The following is a 19,921-nucleotide window of genomic DNA, read 5'->3' on the forward strand; positions in this document are numbered from 1 at the left end:
TGAGCTGAAGGGGAGCTTTGAGATCATCTAGCTCCTCTGACAAAAGGGGGGAAACAAAGCTAGATGGACTTTTCTAAGTGAAAAAAAAAAAACATTACAGAGTATGAATTTTAAAAGCAATTTTGGGGTAAGAAGAGGGAAATCATTTGAAAGGTGGACTGGAAAGACAGGCGACTAGTATCTACATTCCCCTGGGTAGCCTGCCCATTCTTCCCTCTCCAATGACACAGTCAGGGGTAGGACAGGAGGACAGTGACTAAACAGAGGAGGACACAAGACAAGCAAGGTGCCACATTTCTGTCCTGAGGGTGAGGAGCCACCTGGAATGCAGCACTGATGAGATAGTGACAGAGCCCACAGAAATGTTGAAGACACTTAATAGGGACAGGCACACTGATACAGGGTGGAGTAGGGTGTGCAAGCTTCTATACTTCCTGGACCAAGCAGCCCAGTATGGGGAGGGCTGGGGAGGTGCAGGCCTAGGTGGCCACTATGAGAAAAAACAGAAGGGAGGAAGAGGACTGGGGGCAAGCAAGCAAAACAGAGAGGAGGTGGAGGAGGAGGGTGAGGAGCCAGATGAATCTGCAGGACTGCAGAGCAGGTGAGGAGTGGACAAGAGCCCACAGGAAGATGTTCCACTTTTCTGTATTTTGAGATAGTCCAAATTATCTGTGAGGGAGATGTAGATTTGTAATGATGATTTATTTATTTTTCCTCATGAGTCTGGAGATTGAACTAAGGGCCTTGCACATGGAGTAATGATAGCTTTTAAAAAAACTCAATGAAAGCGGTGGTGGTGGGGGAAGGACCAAAATGATATAAAATGTTAGAAAACATTTCCTCTGAGATGGGGAAGCTACTGATGGTTTTTCTTTCATTTTCTTCCACTTCTCTGTCCTTCCCAAAATATCAAGAATTATATGAACGATTCTGATAACCACAGGGGAAAAGAGTACCAGAGTACGAAAAAGAGAGAAAGGAAATGAGACTGAGGAGGGCTAGGGAAACAGGGAGAGGATGAAAGATGAGGAGGAAGCAAGAGGGGAAGGACCAGGTTAGGAAAAGTAGGGCCTGCTGCTCGGAAGCAGCCCGCTATGTAGAGGCCTCCTGGGGGCATTGGGTAATGGGGTTTGTGGGGTGAATGTTTGATGAAAAGGGGCTGCCCTGCCATGCTGGATGCTCTCAGGTCAGCAGCATAAAATCCTGCTGGGCAGCTTCTGGCAGTTGGCACTGCATTTTCTGTCCTCTCAGCCCATCCAGGACACCCTCACCAGACCTACCTCTGGGGGGATCCTTAATTCCGGAGAGTAAGCTGTAGAGGGAATCATGGTGGACATATCCTGTGGTTGAGGTCCTTAAGAGGGAAAAGGGAGGATCTAGCCACACAGCTGGCAGCCAGGCTAGTAGCAATAAGTGGCTTGTTAGCATAGGAGAAGACAACTAAAGACATCTTTATTGTTTGTTCCCAGGGTGGGAACACCAGGACAGGGGTGGAGCCAAGAGAATGCATTCAGGATTAGAAAGGAACAAGATGGAGCGACAGGGGGTCGGGGGACTGGTGAGAGCTATGAGAGGGCAAGGTAGGGCTCAGGATGCTGTAGCTGCAGCAACAAAGATGTCCTTATAGCCCTTGATCTCCTTGACCTCGTTGCTGCTGATGAGGACTTGCAGCTGGCGGGGTCCAGTCTTGATAGGGTAGAAGTCCACTTGAATTCGGATGGTGTGTCCAGCCATCAGAGTCCCAAGGCTGAAAGTCAAGGAGAGCTGGGAACTGTGACTGGTTGGGTGGGTGATCAAGACCCCTCCCGCTCTCCAGCACCACCAAGCTCCACCTTTCCTGAGGAAGGTGGGAAAATGGGAGAAAAGAGGCACCATCCAGAGACTGAGGAGAGTCCTATGATTCCCATGAGGCACTGCTTCTCAGAGATCAGCTCAAGAGGTGGATGGATGGCTTTACTTACTCTTTTACTATTTGCCCGTTGATGAGGCCACTTCCCTCCAGCACCATGATGCAGTTATTCAGGGCCACCATTAGGGTATTGGTGAGGGTGATGTGGACTCTCAGGATATTGCCCACTTCAGCCCTCTCAGAGACCTGTGTAGAGAGGAGCACAGGTATCCTGGGCAGCTAGCCTCATCTCTGTACTCTATTTAATGACCTTCCTTTCCCATCCTGCTCGTGACCACCAGGGACTGCTATTCAGAGCTCCAGTGATGCAGTAGGGAGAGAAAACTAAGAGCTGAGGATGTTTGAGATTAACACGCTGGCCTCTTTTAGAAGGTCAAGATACCTTTACCTCAGGAAGCTACCACCAATCAGGAATAGGAACAAAGTTAAAACCTCTTTCCCTCTCCTCCGTCTAGTTCAAGATACCTACTAGATTTCAACTGAAGTGCCAGCTGCAAAGAGTTAGTGGTAGCTAACAGCAATTCTGTGTTAAACAGGATCCCAAGGATAAATCCAAAACAATCATAGTGTATTAGTAGTGTCTGACCCAGTTACAGGATAAAGAAGGAGTGTCATGTGCCACCCAGGTGCTATCAGTGACATCATTCCACCCTTTTGCTCCATCAGGGAAGAAACAATGAAGCCCACGGACCTGACACAGCAGGCCCAGACCCCAGACCAAGTTCTATCCCCTGTGCTGGGAACCTCCATATACATCATCAGAACACACTCTTGAGTTTTTCTAGGTGTGTTCAGAGCTTCACTCTTGAGGTTGGTGTCATGGGTTGACAAGCCTTGGCCTGTGAGTGGGAGGCAGGGATTCTGTCCTACTCATTTCTAGAATCCCTGTGCCTATGATTGTGCCAGCTACATGATGGATATCAGTAAAGGAGTCATGAGCTCTGATCACCCCAATCACAGTAGGGGCATGTTCTGGCTTGGCCAGAGAATCAGGGAGAGGGAATAACACACCCTGACTTATCTGGAATTCAAATAAAGAACCAAGTCCCTAATGAGGATGTCCAAGTAAAATACGTTAAAATAACTTTAGAATCCAGCAGTCACACAAATCATTCCTAGGTCACCTACTGATGGGGACCAATTCACAGCCCACCTGCCATTCTGCTATGTTGCTTCAGGGCCCTGTTGCAACCAAACCCAAGCAGGGTCCCCATCTCAGCATTAGGCTTGTGTCTGCACGTGGGCCTACTACTTGCCCCACCACCGAGGCTGCCCAGTATTACTTGGCCAACAACCTGACTGTGGGCCCTGGTGAAAACCATGGAGTGGGCCAGCAGATTTATGATCAGATCTAGAGCCTTCCAAATATCCTTCTGGGTGGGGTGGGTCCTGATGTTGACAAAGCCACCAGGTATAGAGCCAGGCTTGGACGAGACAGTGGAAAAGTCTTTGGAGTGGGAGGGAAAGTGGGGTAAGGAGCCTCCAGGGAAGGAAAATACTCATAACAGGAAATGAGGAAAACCCCTGCCCTCCTCCACTTCCCCTTCATTCCTCCCGAATGCAAGAGCCGTATCAGGATCTTGCCCCGGGTTGCTCCCAAACCTGAAATCTGAGGCTCACTTCTCATTTTTCTTATCACCCTCATCAGCGTCACCTTTTGAATTTCACCTTATGGTCTCTCAGATCTGCCTGCTCAACTGCATCTCCTAGTCACTGCCTGTCTTGTTTCTTTGCCTTTGGAAAGCAATTTCCTTATTTAAAATGACTTCATGTTCATCTCATTTCTCCAGACAGCACCTTCTTGTGCAGCCTACACAAACTGTCCCCTCTCTGAGATGTTTCCAGGTCTTGCCCTGTACTCTATACAGAGCATAAGAGACAATACCATACTGTGTTGGTGTCTGAGGCTGGCACAGTATCTTGTTTGCTACTGAACCCTCAGCCCCTATGTTTGTGAGTCAGAGACCCCCTGGGCCCCCATCTCTGTCCAGAGATCTCACCTCAATAGATAAGAGGGGAGGCTCCAGAGAGAGATCTTTTAAGACCAGCATGGACCGCCCTGTCTCTTCAACTTCAGCAATGCCAGACACACGGATCAACTTTTCATCAGTCAGCTTATTTCTGTAGTTGTTGTAGGGCAGGAGGAGCGGCCATTGTATCTCTTGAGTACAGATAAAAAAAAAAAGAAGAAGAAGAAGAAAAAAAAAAAAACACAGAGCTGGAGCTGGAGCTCAGAAGCAGAGCTCTTGCCCAGCATGTGTGAGGCCCTGGGTTCGATGCTCAGCACCACATAAAAATAAATAAAATAGAGGCATTCTGTCCATCTACAACTATAAAAAATATATATTAAAAAAAAGAAAAGAAAACACACACACAACAACAACAACAACATTCTGAGACTAGGGAATGGGTAAGAGATTTGAAACAGGGTGGGAGATAGTAGGGAGGAAGAGAAAGAGAACGAGAGAGAACATGCTTACCCTGAGACTGTCCCCAGAGCTCACTGCTATGTATCTCCTGGTGGGATGGCATCAGAAGTATAACAGCTGGCATTCGACTTCCTACCAATGATGGCAGCCTCACTGTGCAGCGTGTGTGTGTGTGTGTGTGTGTGTGTGTGTGTGTGTGTGTTGGTAGGGTGGGGGCAGGGATTCTCTGTGATCTGACTGGAACAGCCCAACCTTATTCATGGACCCAAAGCTCCCCTCCCTATAGGTGCCTTCTCAGGCCTGCCTCATACTCACCCTTCCCAACACTCACCCTTCCCAATGTCCAGGCTCAAGTGAACCATCTGCCTCCAAAGAGGCTTCCGAGTGCCACCCCCATGCAGCAGGGGCTGTGCACAGAAGCGCACCACCAATCTGATGGGACCCCTGGGGTGGGCTCTCTCTGGTACCCTCCAGACATGCAGCGTAAGCGGCACGTCTTGGCCCCACACTGGCATCCTGGTCAGGTGAAGCTGTAGCTGCACTGGTTGATCCTCAAAGACCCTGGACCCCAGGAGATCCAGGAGGAGTGATGAAGCTCTCTTTGGTCTCAGCATTTTCTGGGAAGCCTTCATGAATACAGACCGCTCCTCAGGGGATCCTGGCAGAACAGAGACACAGCAAAGACATCCATGGGGAGGGGTGGAAAGAACCAATGACCTTCCTGGGGAAACTAGCAACTCAACTCCCAGCTCTCCTCCTGAGGCTCAATTCTGTCATCTGTAACCTGGGGATTTTACCTGCTTTCTTCATACAGATGAATATATATATTGGGTTAAGTGAGTTGTTGAGTGTAAGCATTCAGCACTACTCTTTGTCATCAATATTGCCACCAACAACACCATCATCATCATCAAGGCCAGAGGCTTCTCCCCCAACCAGCATCTTTCGGAAGACATACATTAAGCCTTTTAAATAGAGCTTCATACAATTCATAATAGCTAAACTATGGGGCCAACCTAGGTGCCCTTCAACAGATTAATGGATTTTAAAAATGTGTTTTACACACACACACACACACACACACACACACAAAATGGAGTATTACTCAGCCATAAAGATCTTGTGACATTTGCTGCTAAATGAATGGATCTGGAGACTATCATGCTAAGTGAAATAATCCCATCTCAAAAAAAAACCAAAGGTCAAATGTTTTCTCTGATATGTGGATGCTAACCCACAATACGGGGGAAGGATAGAAGTTCAGTGGATTAGACAAAGGGCAAAGAAGAGAGAGAGGGTGAATAGGAAAAGGAAAGACAGGAGAATGGGTCTGACATAATTTTCGTATGTACATACATACACCACAATGAACCTCACCATTGTGCACATCCACAAGACATTAATTTAAAATAAAAATAACTACGGGCAAATGGCAGAAAGATCGACAGAAGGAAGGCAATCTGGGGTGGGGAAAGCAAGGAAAAGGAGAGATACTGGGGTCCTGATTAGAATAAGATATGTTCCATGCTTGTATAATTATATCAAAATGGACTCAACTGTCATGTATAACTAAAAAGAACCAATAAATTTTTAAAAATAAGTAAAAAGGAACATTAAAAAATAAATAAATAAACAGTCCAACATAGTGGCACATGACTGTAATCCCAGCAGTGCAGGAGGCTGAGGCAGGAGGATGGTGAGTCCAACACCAGCCTCAGAAAAGTGCGTCACTAAGCAACTCAGTGTGACGCTGTCTCTAAATAAAATACAAAAAAGGGCTGGGGTGTGGCTCAGTGGTTGAGTGCCCCTGAGTTCAATCCCTGGTACCAAATAAATAAATAAAGTAAGCTTCAACCCTTGCCCTTGGTGGCTACTCAACATTAAGGCTGGACCCAAAATATTCCCATACTGTGGACTCCTCTAGAGCAGTTACTGTGTGCCAAAGGTCCCTTCCCTGTGCATTCTGTGAATTCTTCATTTAACCCTCTGAGGTACTGTTATCCCATTTTACAGATGAGGAAGTGGAGGCACAAGGATGGTAATACTGTTCGGCTTTCGTGGCTAGAGCATGGCAGAGCCTTCTTTAGTTCTCAGGCGACCTGACTCCACCCCAGCTCTCTTTATGGGGATGTCCACTCCCTCCCACAGGCCCTGAAGCCCTTTCCTTCTGAGTGTCCACCTTCCCTACTACTGCTACCGCTACTGCCAGTAAGATGATGGTATAACACTGAGAAGAGTTACCAGATAAAATATAGGATATCTAATTTAAATTGAATTTGTTGATAAACAACAAATAATTTTTAATATTTGCATGCAATGTTTGAAACATACTAAAAATCACACCCAGTTAAATCTGCATTTCAGATAGTGAATACTTTTTAATATGTCATATATACCATTGGGTATCTACTTATACTGAATTTCTTTTGTTTATCTGAATTTATCTGGAATACAAATTTAACTGGGCACCCCGTATTTTTATTTGCTAAATCTGACACCCATACCTGAGGATCACTTGCCCAGGGTCCAGGAAAGTCCCCTAGGAGGAGGAAGTGAATACATGGTGATGGTTTGAACCTGAAGCTATCTGAGTTGGGGAGCAGTAGAAAGATGTTTTCACCCGCCCCCTCCTCTCATCCCCTGCCCAAGCACCTTCTGGATACTTGTAGGAGCCAGTGATGTCTTGGCGCTGGTCTGACCCTACCATCTTGGTGCTAATCTCCTTCCCAATGGAACTGGTGTTGTGGGCCAGGATTTCCTGGGCCTCGCCGTCCCTGAGGAGCCAAATAACTTCATCGGCATTCACCTCGGCATACACAAAAGGGGTGTCATACGCCAGGTGGACCTCCCCTTCCTTAATGGCCCTCACAGAGGCAGGGCCACAGCAGAACAGCCCTGTGGAGGCAACAGAAATTGTGGGATATGACTCTGACACCTGGACCAATGCAATTAGTCATTGCCATGGGAAGTGGGGAAAAGGGTGGGCAATTGACACTGATGACCTGTCCCCTTGGGGAGTCCCCCAGGTACCAAGCACTTTTGAGCCCATTAATTCATGTGATCCACCTTCTGAAGAGGCCATTGCCATCACCATCTTCCCCATGTCACCGGTGAGGAAAGAACAGAGCAGCCCAGTGACTATCTGGGTGATCCCTCTGTCAGTCATAAGGTTAGACCCAATCCAAAGCTGTCTCAACTATGACTCTGGGGTGGGGGTAAAGTGGGGCTCCTCTCTGGCCTCCTGTTCTCATGGTCAGTCACCCTGTTGTCCTCTTGGGATCCTGCCACCTCACGCACCGCTGCTGGTTTGTTGGGGAGTGGGGTCCAGAACCTGCCACCCATTGTATCCTGGTGGGAGATCTTTTCGGATCATCCAGCACTCATTCCAGACATGAAAGTTCCTGTAGAAGGGAGAAAACAGACTGGACTTAAATTTCCTAAGGATCTGCCAGGTACCCAATACTAGGCAGAGTGCTTCCTATCATTGTTTCTTTTCTTTTGATTAGAAAGTAATTTCAACCTTAAAATTGCAAAAAAAAAAAAAAAAAGTACAGAGAACACCTGTATACCCAATTCATCTATTATCAACATTTTCTTCATTTACTTTCTTTCAATATTGATACAGATATGTACATTCATACTTAAGTATGTATTTACTAAATATAGGGATCTTCTCTTACATAACCCTGTGCAGTTAGCCAAACTTAGCACCTCTTTAGAAGATGGATCACATAAATTAATGGGCTCAAAAGTGCTTGGTACTGGGGGACTCCTGAAGGGGACAGGTCATAATACTTTTATCAAATTTATTGTCTATATTCCAATTTTGTCAGTGGACCTAATAACGTCCTTTATAGCATCCTTTCCCAGCCAGTATAAAATTTAGTTTAGGATCACATTGCATTTAGTGGTCCAGCATCTTTAGTCTCCTTTGATCTTGGAACAGTTCCTCAGCCTTTTCTTCTTTTATTACATTGACATTCTGAGAACAGTATTTGTTTATTTTACCAGAATGGCTCCCATTTGGGGCTTGTCTGATCATTCCTCATGATTAGATTCAGGTTATTCATTCACAGACAGAATTCTCCATAATATGTCACTGCTTCTTGGGTCAGAGACAATTCATATTGAAGAATTTATTCCTCCCTGTCTGGGGCACAGCAAAGATCTGTTCCAGACAGTTCCCCTCACCATATTTTGTCTTGTTTCTCAGATGGCAGCATCTCTGCATTTTGGTCATAGTAGGTATCAATCGTCAAGTTCCCATCCATGTTGTGTGCAGAGTGGAAATTAGAAACCACACGAGTTGGAACACCTAAGCATCTCATTACTAATGAGAAGAAAAAGAAGAAAGAATTGCTAAGCGCAAGTCAAGCAGAATTATTGTTTTGCATAATTTTGCATAACTTCTAACTTTCAAGCTGGTGAGAAAAAAAAAGTCAATATTCTTGTAGGCCCACACCTGTAATAACTCCTTTATTCCCAGAGCACCATACCCAGGCCCAGAACCCTGCTACGTACCTGCCTCATCAATGGTGTCCATCACACAAGAGAAAGAAATAATTTGATGGTCACTTAAAACAGTAACTAATGGATCAATTTATCATTAGGGCGTTTTCTACACAGCAACTGTCCAAGTTAAAAACAGAAAACCTAAAACATCTAATTAGAAAGAAATTTAAATCTATGGCCAGTTTCCAAAGAGAAGCTGAGTGACCTTAATTAAGTGGCTTAACTTCTCTGGGTTAGTTTTCTTGCATATAACAAAATGGAGTTGGACCAGATGATTTTCAGTTGTAAACTTCTGGGTCTAACTGGGCACAGTGCCTATAATTCCAGCAACTCTGAAGTCAGGAAGCTCAGAAGTTCAAGGCCAGCCTTAGTGAGAACCTGTTTCAAAATAAAAAGGACTAGATATGTAGCTCAATGGCATAGCACCTCTGGATTCAATCGCCAGTACAAAGAAATTTTAAAAATTAAATTAAATTCTGGATCTGTGGGGCGAGGGTTGTGGCTCAGTGGTAGAGCATTTGCCTAGCATGCTTGAGGCGCTGGGTTTGATCCCTGGCACCACATAAAAATTTAAAAAAACAAATAAAATAAAGTTATAAAAAAATTGGGATCTGTAATTTTACTTGAAGACAAGAGTTGGGGGAGAGAAGTAGGACATTAGAGAATGGATGGAAGGATATGGTAGAGTTTTAGAGATACAATAGAAGATGCTATCACAGACAGGAAAAACCATCCTGAGGCAGTGACCATCTTTGATAAGACAGCAGCGCCCTCTTGTGGCTTCTTAGGATAGTACTACAAAGGCTTTTTAAAGCTGAATTAAGATGCCACAAATCTGGAACACACACACACACACACACACACACACACACACACACTCAACCTGCCCAGAGTCAGATGAAATCAAGCCAACAGCCAGGCGTGACTTTGTAACCTTGTATAACACTTTGGTCCCATCCCGCCTGTTTCCTTCTCAGGAGGAGCAGCTGGTGCCAACTGACACTGCTGGGAAGTTTACAATGCTTTGAAGTGTAAGAGGACTGCTTACAGAGATTAATCCTTTTGTTTTGATTCGCTGAAGAGCCATCAAGAAGTCTATAGTCACCTATCCAATCCTAGCACAGTTCCTGTGAACAAGGCCTGGGCTGTCAGTGGCCAGAGGCAGCTTGGCAAGAGCAGCTGTTCCCACTCAGTGGCCTCAGAACTGGCCTGTGAGGGGACAGGGCTTGGAACTGGAGCCAGGTTGTGGACCTAGTCCTTCTCCTCCTGACCCCAGAGTCTGAAGAGCTGAGCCTATCTCCATAATACCTGCCTGGCCACTGTGGCAGACTTCCCAGGCCAAGGCAAAACTAAGAACATTAAGTTCTGGCAGAGCCTCAGCCCCATTTCACAAATAGGCAAGGGAGGCCACTTGATTGGACACTCAGATTTAAACCTCTTCTCTCTTTGGAGCACCTGAATGTAACTGCCAGTCTATGCTGACCCTCTCAGAAAAGCCTAGAGCTTTGGCCCTTGTCTCTGTACTCCCTGTCCTGTGCTCCTACCTTCTCTAACATAGAGTCAACCTGTTAGTTGAGCAAATGTATCCTGGGCACCACGGTATGACAAGGCAGCCATGTGGAAGGTCTGCTGGCCTTACATGGGGGAGACAGGCAGACCTCTGTCTCTCTCTCGAATTCACAAATAATCTGGCCAATGACTTTGCCCTGAATTGTAAATAACTGATAATGCATAAAATCTCAATGCTCCTTAAATATAACTAACAAGGTAATATATCTCTAGTTGCCACTCCTCATGAGAGAGAAGCCTCCATGAGGTAGCTATCCCAGACCATTTGCTTGCACCCCAGCTCCCTGACCTTGTTCCTTGACTCCAGGCTCACCTTGAGCTAAGAAGCCAAATAGATGGCAGAAAGAAGCCATTTTACCTCTGCTTTGAGACCACAAGCTGCTTTATCCAGGTGGCTATGTTAACAATCTCACTATGCCATCAAGGAAACCATGGAGTGACTGCAACAAGTTGACCCTCCAAGACTGCATAGCACATTGGTTAAGAGCATGCATGCCCACAACTCCATGGCTGTAGGGCCATGAGCAAGCTACTGAAAATTTATGAGCCCAGTCTCAAAGGGACATGGTGAAGATTGAGTGATTCTTCACTCACCAGTGCACATAACAGAGGCAAAGACCCAGCACTGTCCATACTTCACAGGCTGTCCACCCCTGGCTGACCACTGCCGCAGGATGGCCACACTGCCGTTCCACTCCAGGGGGCTGACGCCCTTGGAGTAGTCCTCTCCCCAGTTCCCTTGCAGCACGCCGCTGTCATCATTGCTGTTGATCTGCAAAGCACAGACAAGTGGGTTTCCATAGGGCCAGGGGAAACTCAGACTATCCTCAGACAGGGGCAGGAAGCCTCTATCCTTACCATGGCGCTCATCACCCTGCACACATACACCACATCATTCCGCTGGGAATAGTCTTTGGATGGGTTCTTTAAGAAGTACAGGCTCTTGTTCAGGATCTCAAAACAGATATCTATGATGTCTTCTTCAAACTTCCAAGACATTTCAAGAGAGAAAAGAGAGAAGAGCAAAAATGTCTAGAATTCTGAAACTTTGAGTCCCTGGCAGACTTTTAGGGAGGATGTGTATGTGGTGGGGATGTAGGGGCTAAAGATAAGACAAGGTCCTGCCTTCCATGAGCTTATAAACCAAATTGGGAATGTATTAAATTTGGAATTGTGAAAAAGTAAACTAGATGACTCTGATAGAAAATGCAGAGAATGCAGAGAGTCAGAGACCCTGTTGAGTGAAGAGAGCAGAGAAGGCTTTGAACTAGTGGGCTTGGATGGATGGGGTAGACAGAAAGTGAGGAGAGTGGGGAACATCTACATGAGGTCTTTGAGCATGGTGGGTCCCAAGGACTTAGGTAGTCCCTTATCTGGTGGACTTGTGAGACCAAAAAATGATCAGATGGATCCGTAGGGATAGGGCCAACAGGGGGTGAGGGGAAAGATTGTGACAGATTTTGAAACCAGGTAGAGGAGCTCAGAGCTGACTCTGTGAACACTGGAAAGTCCAGTGTAAACTTCTGACATAGGTTTGCAATGTGTGTTTGTGGCATGTGTCTAATACACTGGTATCATCTCAGTTTCAAATTTTCCACAAGTTGCCATCCTTGGAGAATGGACTTCCTTCAGCAAGGCTCCCAGAGCTTACTCAGCTCTTCCCCCTGTGGTCTGTGCACAGGACTGAGGTAAGAAAGAAAGAAACTATACCCACCACGGTTGGTGATAGGAATGGAAGTTGTTCAAGCCCAAGAGCCCTCTGTACAGGACTGAATATTTGATGTTATTGAAGAATTACTATTCCTCTTTTTTATTATTGTGGATTTTTCAAAAGGAATCATTTTTTGGAGACATATTCTGAAGTACACTGGATTGAATGATAAGATTTTGCAATTTGCTTCAAAAAAATTCATGGTGAAAAAAGGATTAAAGGAGTAAAGACCAGAGATGGGCGTGTCTTTCTGGGCAAGGGCAGGTATTAAGCATTTCAGCCTTAGCAGGTCATGGCCTCTGTTTCAATAACTCAGTTCTGCCATTGAGCACAAAAGCGTCCCTGATCTCCAAATGAACAAGCATGGCTGTGTTCCAATAAAATGTTATTGATAGACACCAACATTTGAACTTTGTATAATTTTCAATGGTTCTTGTGAAATTCTTTTCAACAACTTTCAAATGTGAAAAACATTTTTTATTTGTGGGCCATACAAAACAGGCTGTAGGCCACAACTGACCCATGAGCTATCATTTGTCAAACCATAAATTGGTCACTAGTGGAAACTGAGAGATAGGTACATGGACATTTATTATACTCACCTGTCTACTCTGAATATGTTTTAGCTTTCCATAAGAACATAAAAGGTGAAAAAGGAAAGGTATCTCCCTCTTCCTTCTTCCTTGTCCCTCTCACTGGAAGGGAAATTGACCCAGCAGCTCATACTGTACCCTTTGTTGCTGTCCTTCATGAACTAACAGAGTTGTAGTGACCAGCCTTAGGAACCCCCCCAGGGGATCCTATTACCTGCCCGTAGTTCCAGGGCCAGGAGGTGACGAAACTTTCACGACCCTTGTAAACAAAGCCATAATCCTTCATGATATACTCCTGCAGCAGTATTTCACTTGGCAGGTACACGTCGTCCTCTAAGCAGTAAAGAGTCGCAGAGGGAACAAAACCCCAAACCAAAAAACAGAGCAATACAATTAAAAACCAGTAATGACCAGAATATACAAAGAACTCAAAAAATTAGACAATAAGATAACAAATAACCCAATCAATAAATGGGCCAAGGACCTGAACAGACACTTCTCAGAGGAGGACATACAATCAATCAACAAGTACATGAAAAAATGCTCACCATCGCTAGCAGTCAGAGAAATGCAAATCAAAACTACCCTAAGATACCATCTCACTCCAGTAAGACTGGCAGCCATTAGGAAGTCAAACAACAATAAGTGCTGGAGAGGATGCGGGGAAAAGGGCACTCTTGTTCATTGCTGGTGGGACTGCAAATTGGTGCAGCCAATTTGGAAAGCAGTATGGAGATTTCTCGGAAAGCTGGGAATGGAACCACCATTTGACCCAGCTATTCCCCTTCTCGGTCTATTCCCTAAAGCCCTAACAAGAGCATGCTACAGGGACACTGCTACATCGATGTTCATAGCAGCTCAATTCACGATAGCAAGACTGTGGAACCAGCCTAGATGCCCTTCAATAGATGAATGGATAAAAAAAAATGTGGCATTTATACACTATGGAGTATTACTCTGCATTAAAAAATGACAAAATTATAGAATTTGGAGGGAAATGGATGGCATTAGAGCAGATTATGCTAAGTGAAGCTAGTCAATCTTTAAAAAACAAATACCAAATGACTCCTTTGATATAAGGGGTGTAAACAAGGACAGGGTAGGGACGAAGAGCTTGAGAAGAATATTTACAGTAAACAGGGATGAGAGGTGGGAGGGAAAGGGAGTGAGAAGGGAAATTGCATGGAAATGGAAGGCGATCCTCAGGGTTATACAAAATGTCATATAAGAGGTAAGGAGGGGTAAGTCAAGAGAATACAAATGGAAGACATGATTTACAGTAGAAGGGGTAGAGAGAGAAAAGGGGAGGGGAGGGGAGGGGAGGGGAGGGGGGATAGTAGACAATAGGACAGACAGCAGAATACATCAGACACTAGAAAGGCAATATGTCAATCAATGGAAGGGTAACTGATGTGATACAGCAATTTGTATACGGGGTAAAAGCGGGAGTTCATAATCCACTTGAATCAAACCATGTAATATGATGTATTAAGAACTATGTAATATTATGAACGACCAATAAAAAAAAAAAAAAACCAGTAATGAGAGTAGCTTTCTGAAAATCAGAAGAGTAGTCAGTGAATTGATGGCAACAGATATTAAGACTGGATCCCCTTAAAAATTTAGCATGTGCTTCTCCAGAGGCCAGAAGTATAATTTATACTTCAAAAAATATAGATTGTAAAATGTATAAGCTTATTAAGGTTTTCGAAACTATTGATGGACAGAAAAAAGACAATGAAAATCATTCAGTCCCACTATTCAGAGACACCCATCATTACATTGTAATATATTCTGTCCACTTTCTATGACATGTATTTAATACGATTACAAGCATATCATTTTCCAATTTTGGAACTAATTTTGTTTGAAGTCATCCTATGAATATTTTCATGGTGCCATTAAAATTTCTTTATAAAGGTGATGTTTAGTTTGAGCACGTGATACTATGTTACATTGATATAGACTACAATTTATCTTCTAAGCTTTCTCAAAAGAGTTCCCCATGGATCAGGTTAGCATTATAACCTTTGAGCAAGTCCTACCTGCACTCCATGGGTTAAAAAGCAGGATGAAATTCCCTAGTGGGTAAGTCACACTTTGACCTTGGTCCTGAGAGATCTCTATTTTCAGAGTGTAGTGGCCAATGACTGCATTGGCTGGTGTAAAAAGCGAGACTTGGAGGGAGTTGGAGTCAATGGTGAAGTCAGAAGCACTCCAGACTTTCTCTTGCTGGGCCTGTGTAAGTAAGAACGAGGCTCGTGTTCCCAGCAGCTCTGTGGGCTCAGGTCCTATGTAGGAGAAAATGACCCCAAAGGGAGGTTCAAAAATCTATGTGGTATACACATGCATATCAGATAGAGCACTAATCTCCAGGATATATAAAGAACTCAAAAAACTTAACACCAAAATCATCAGCATCATCAGCATCATCATCATCCAATCCAATGGGATAACGAACTGAACAAACACTTCTCAGAAGATATACAATCAACAAATATATGAAAAAATGTTCAATATTTCTAGCAATTAAAGAAATGCAGATCAAAACTATTCTAAGATTTCATCTCATTGCGGTCAGAATGGCAATCATCAGGAATACAGGCAACAATAAATGTTGGCAAGGATGTGGGGGAAAGGTATATTCATACATTGCTGGTGGGACTGCAAATTGGTGCAACCATTATAGAAAGCAGTACGGAGATTCCTCAGAAAACTTGGAATGGAACCATCATTTGACCCAGTTATCCCACTTCTTTGTTTATACACAAAGTACTTAGAATCAGCATCCTATGTGATGCAGCCACAGCAATGTTTTTAGCAGGTTAACTCACAATAGCTAAACTATGGAACCAACCTAGATGCCCTTCAACAGATGAATGGATAAAGAAAATCTGGTAGATATACACAATGGAATATTATTTAGCCTTAAAGAGGAATGAACTTATGGGATTTGCAAATAAATGGATAGAACTGGAGAATATGATGCTAAGCAGAATAAGCCAATCCCAAGAAACCAATGTCCAAATGCTTTCTTTGATATGGGGATGCTGATCCATAATGGGGGGCAGGAGCAGGGGAAGAATGGAGGAACTTTGGATTGGGCAGAGGGGAGTGAGGGGAGGGAAGAGGGCATGGGGGTAGGGAAGATGGTGGAATGAGAAAGTCATCATGAATGGTGTGATTTTACATTGTATACAATCAGAGATATGAAATGGTGTGCCCCATTTGTGTACAATGAATTGAAGTGCATTCTGCTGTCATGTATAACTAATTAGAACAAATTAAAAAATAAAATAATAAAACAGGAATATTACCTATCAGGAATATTACCTATTTTTTAAATCTTTGTGGTATAGGATTCCTGTGGCCTGGAAGAATCCTCACCTTTCCCATTACTTGCTAAGTCCTTTAGTTTAATGCTTTTACTGCCATTGAGGAATCTTTGAGTAAACCACTTTAGATCTCTGTGCCTTTGTTTCACTTTTTTTCCCCTTATCTGTAAAATGGAGATTATGATAGCACCTACCTGAAAGTTTCTCATGGGGAATAGATGGGATCATGGGTGAGGTTTTAGCACAGTGCCTATGTACTTAAAATTGGGGTGTTATGACCACAACTTCAGAGTTTGCTGAGCTGGCCAAATCTTTCCTTAACAGCAGGGTACTGAGCATGAGGGTCCTGGGGTATCTCAGGAGAAGAGGGGTGAGAGCTCCTCAGAAAGAAGAGGCAGGGATCCTGCAGACCACCTCTGCTGATGTCCACATTTTGAGGGAATGCACAAAACCTAGGAGGACGAGCTCACCGGTCTCAGCCACAAAGGTGATGGAGTCTGTCTGGGGCTGGAAGGGTCTGTTGAAGTTCAGCTGGAGGTTGAAGAGTTGACCTCTGCGCACAATGAGCCGCTTCAGGCCCATCTCCTGTGTGTGGTGCTCTTTGTTGTTCCTGGGGCTCTGCAGGTCAACAGACCTGAGCTCCAAGGCCGCCACTAGGGGAGAAGAAGGGATGGGTCAATGCCCAGCTGTGACCCTCTGGGTATAGGTGTCCCCAAAGTTTCTCAGTCATTTCTGTAGAACCTGACTCTGACAGGTAATATTCCTGTTCATTCTTAGCCCTTCTGCCTCCCTGCTTCCTAATTTCATGACTCAGCCTCAGAGGGCAATTCAGTAGGCCCTGGCCAGTGATGAGGAGGATTTCCATTCTGATAACCTCCACACCGGGACCCAGAGCCACAGTGCTGGAGGATCGGGCTACCCAGAAGGCAAAATGATTCCAGATAACTGAAGTTTACTTTATGATCCTGCTGACATAAGAATAAACATATTAGCATTTTGTAGAAATGAAGTTGAGCTGACTGAGGCTGGGGCCTCAACTCCAAGGCAAGTTCCTATTTTAGGACATGAGGCAGGCTGAGGGTTATTTGTAATTTATTGCTTGCTTCTCAGTCATGTTCCAGGTCTCTGAGGAGGGCACTGACTGCTTTCTAGGATGTACACGTAGTGTATGGTAGTGAAAGTCTCATAGCATGCTGACTCTGGAGTGGCACAGCCCTAGGTCACCACCTTGGAAAGTTTCCTGTGAGACATCAGTGTCCTTATCTGAAAAATGAGGAGGCAATCATATTTCAACTTCATGGAAATGAGAAGGTCATTAATACCCACGTATTAAGAAGCCTCAGATTGCACACTTAGCTATTTTTGCAGATGTATACTGTGTTTACTGTCAATGAAAACCTGTTAAGTCTTTCCCTTAGTAGAACACCAAATTGTCCTAGTGAGGGCTGGGGTTGTAGCTCAGTGGTAGAGCACTTGCCTCGTAAGTATGAAGCACTGGGTTCGATGCTCAGCACCACATAAAAATAAATAAACAAAATAAATAAATAAATATTGTGTCCATCTACAACTAAAAAATAAAATATTAAAAAAATTTATCCCAGTGAACTGCAACAGGAAATCTCCCCCACCCAGGGCATTTGGAAATGTCTGGAGACGTTTCAGTTGTCATGACTGGAGAGAGGCTGCTATTAGGATCTAGTGGAAAAAGGCCAGGGATGTGGCTAAATAGCATCCTAGAGGAAAAACTCTCATTTACTCCCAGTTAGTTTTTGTACCCTTTGCATTCTGAACTTCCACAAAGGTTAGTTCTGTTTTTCCATCTCTCCTGTCTGAAGTTTTTGAATCCTGATTTTGTTCACCCAAATATTTTACTTGGCCATCTGTGGATTGGCAAAACTGTCTTTCTCCAAGTAATTGGTAATAAGATGGTTCTGAGCACCAGGGCTTAAGTTGGGAGGCCAATGGAGCTGTCCTCCAGGATGACACTGAGCTATTGGGAGTACTCTGGGTATAATTGTTCAACTAGTTGTGACTATATTTAATTCTCTATGTAAAAATAGTTGAATTAGATGTTTAAAATTTTAGTTGAAGTCTAAAAATCAAACCCAGCTTTCACATTTCTGTCTTTCCCATAAATTTGTCAAATGTTTAGCTGAAAACAGAATGTTCACTGAGGTTTCTTGATCATCCTGCTGGGAACAATCTTCCCTTGGGGTAAATCCATCAAAGGTGAATTACTGAACCAAATGATACAAAGTTTTTAAACCTCTTGATGTAATTCAGGCACTTAAATAAATATGCCAATGAAACCAGAAAATTCAGGAAAAGATCTAAGACAGGTGGCTTTCAGTTTTTCAACAGCAATTTTTAAACTTCAGATCCAACCCATTAATAGTTTGTGGAATAAATTTGGAGAAAGGTGATCACTATTAAGAAAAATAGATTAGAAAATATCACAATGCATCACACATAGGAAGAACAAGGATACTTTTTAAATTTTATTTTTATTGGTACATATCATGATACACAAAAGTTGGATTCATATTCATACTTGCACATTACATAATTTGATAATCTCATAATCTCATTCCCCATACCTTCCCTTTCCATCCCTTCCTCCCTCCCCTATTTGTTCTACTCTACTGATCTCCTTTCTGTTATTATTATTTTAATTAGTGCATTATAATTGTGTGTGTGTGTATATGTATATATATGTGTGTATGTATGTATGTGGGATTCATTGTGTATATACATGGGTACAGCATAATTTGGTATTTCATCCTCCAGTTCTTCCTCATGCCCTCCTGTCTTCCCTCTTTTCTCCATTCCCTTCCTCTACATATTTCCCTTCTATTTTTGTGAGATCTCTCTATTTTAATTCCTTTTTTTTCTCTCCTCTCTGTCTCTCTCTTTTCCACATAAGAGAAAACACTGGACCTTTGACTTTCAGAGTCGTGCTTATTACTCTTGGCATGATAGAATAAGGACAACTTTTTGTGTAACTGACCATGATATAAACCGAATGTAGGTCATAGTCAAAACTCTGAAAGCAACAGGCCCAGATTCTGCTGGAAACTGTTTGCATCTCATTGGTTCCTGAGGGGCCTGATATTTTCCTACCAAGACCACTGAGCCTTCCCAGGAAGCCTCTCATTCATTCTATATATACCTCCCAGGGGCCTGGCCACCCTGAAACACACATACCCAAAAGGCAGTGATGAGCACTTACCTTCCCTGCACAGGAGAGAATAGGGCCAGGGAAGCCTTTCCTGTTCATAGCTTGAGCATGGTTCCTAAGGGTAACCAGCTCCATGTTGGCTTTATGTAGCTTTTCTCAGTTTTGGAAGGAAAGGGGAGGAGAAAGAAAATGTCTTCCTCTCCTTGTCCAAGGTTGCAGTGCACTGAGAAAATGAATTCTCCACAAGACACTTAGGGTTGTTTTTTTTTAATTCCACTTAATATAATTATGTATTTAGCTCACTGAAGGGCTTTTCATGTCAAGGAGATGATGACTTAAGAGAATAAAAGCAAGGGCTTCCAAGGGAGACAGAAAAGAAAGCCAAGAGGATCAGGAAGAGATTCAACAATGCAGGATATCCAGCAGGCTCAATTAGTGAAAACATGTCAGCACCCACAATGCCTGATTTGGCCACAGTCCCTTGGGAGTTAATGACATGAGTAAGAGGAGAGGTGAGCCCCAGAGACAAGACTCCTGGCGCTAATGAATGACTAACGCAAAATCAAGGGTGTAAAAGGATCAAATTGTATGATCATATCCTGATATATTATCAGCTTTTTAAAAAAAAAAGGAGACATTAAATCAACAATTTGTCTGCAGGGAGTTCTGAGAAGTGAAACTCCTG

The 19,921-nt window shown here is 43.8% G+C and overlaps 1 protein-coding gene across 1 annotated transcript; it reads right to left on the reverse strand.

The window, feature by feature from the left end:
- Nucleotides 1–1,587: 1,587 nt before the first annotated feature.
- Tgm7 (transglutaminase 7) lies at nucleotides 1,588–19,371 on the reverse strand. Its single transcript, XM_026390134.2, has 13 exons — nucleotides 19,263–19,371; nucleotides 16,529–16,711; nucleotides 14,769–15,014; nucleotides 12,938–13,056; nucleotides 11,278–11,406; nucleotides 11,014–11,191; nucleotides 8,530–8,668; nucleotides 7,636–7,739; nucleotides 6,991–7,233; nucleotides 4,670–4,996; nucleotides 3,910–4,070; nucleotides 1,962–2,095; nucleotides 1,588–1,747 (listed from the first exon to the last, which is right to left on the reverse strand). Exons 1-13 carry the CDS (start codon nucleotides 19,369–19,371, stop codon nucleotides 1,588–1,590), a joined length of 2,232 nt encoding a protein of 743 aa, XP_026245919.1.
- Nucleotides 19,372–19,921: the final 550 nt, after the last annotated feature.

The sequence above is a fragment of the Urocitellus parryii genome, chromosome 6 (genome assembly GCF_045843805.1).
Source record: "Urocitellus parryii isolate mUroPar1 chromosome 6, mUroPar1.hap1, whole genome shotgun sequence".
Lineage (NCBI taxonomy): Eukaryota > Metazoa > Chordata > Mammalia > Rodentia > Sciuridae > Urocitellus > Urocitellus parryii.

Bases quoted from the DNA above. Each gene is read 5' to 3' on its own strand.
- Tgm7 (XM_026390134.2), bottom strand. From the start codon at position 19,371: ATGGAGCTGGTTACCCTTAGGAACCATGCTCAAGCTATGAACAGGAAA. The intron at 13,057-14,768 runs GTAGGACTTGCT...TTTACTGCTTAG, and splicing joins TTTTAACCCATGGAGTGCAG to AGGACGACGTGTACCTGCCA. The intron at 1,748-1,961 runs GTAAGTAAAGCC...CTTGACTTTCAG, and splicing joins AACGGGCAAATAGTAAAAGA to CCTTGGGACTCTGATGGCTG.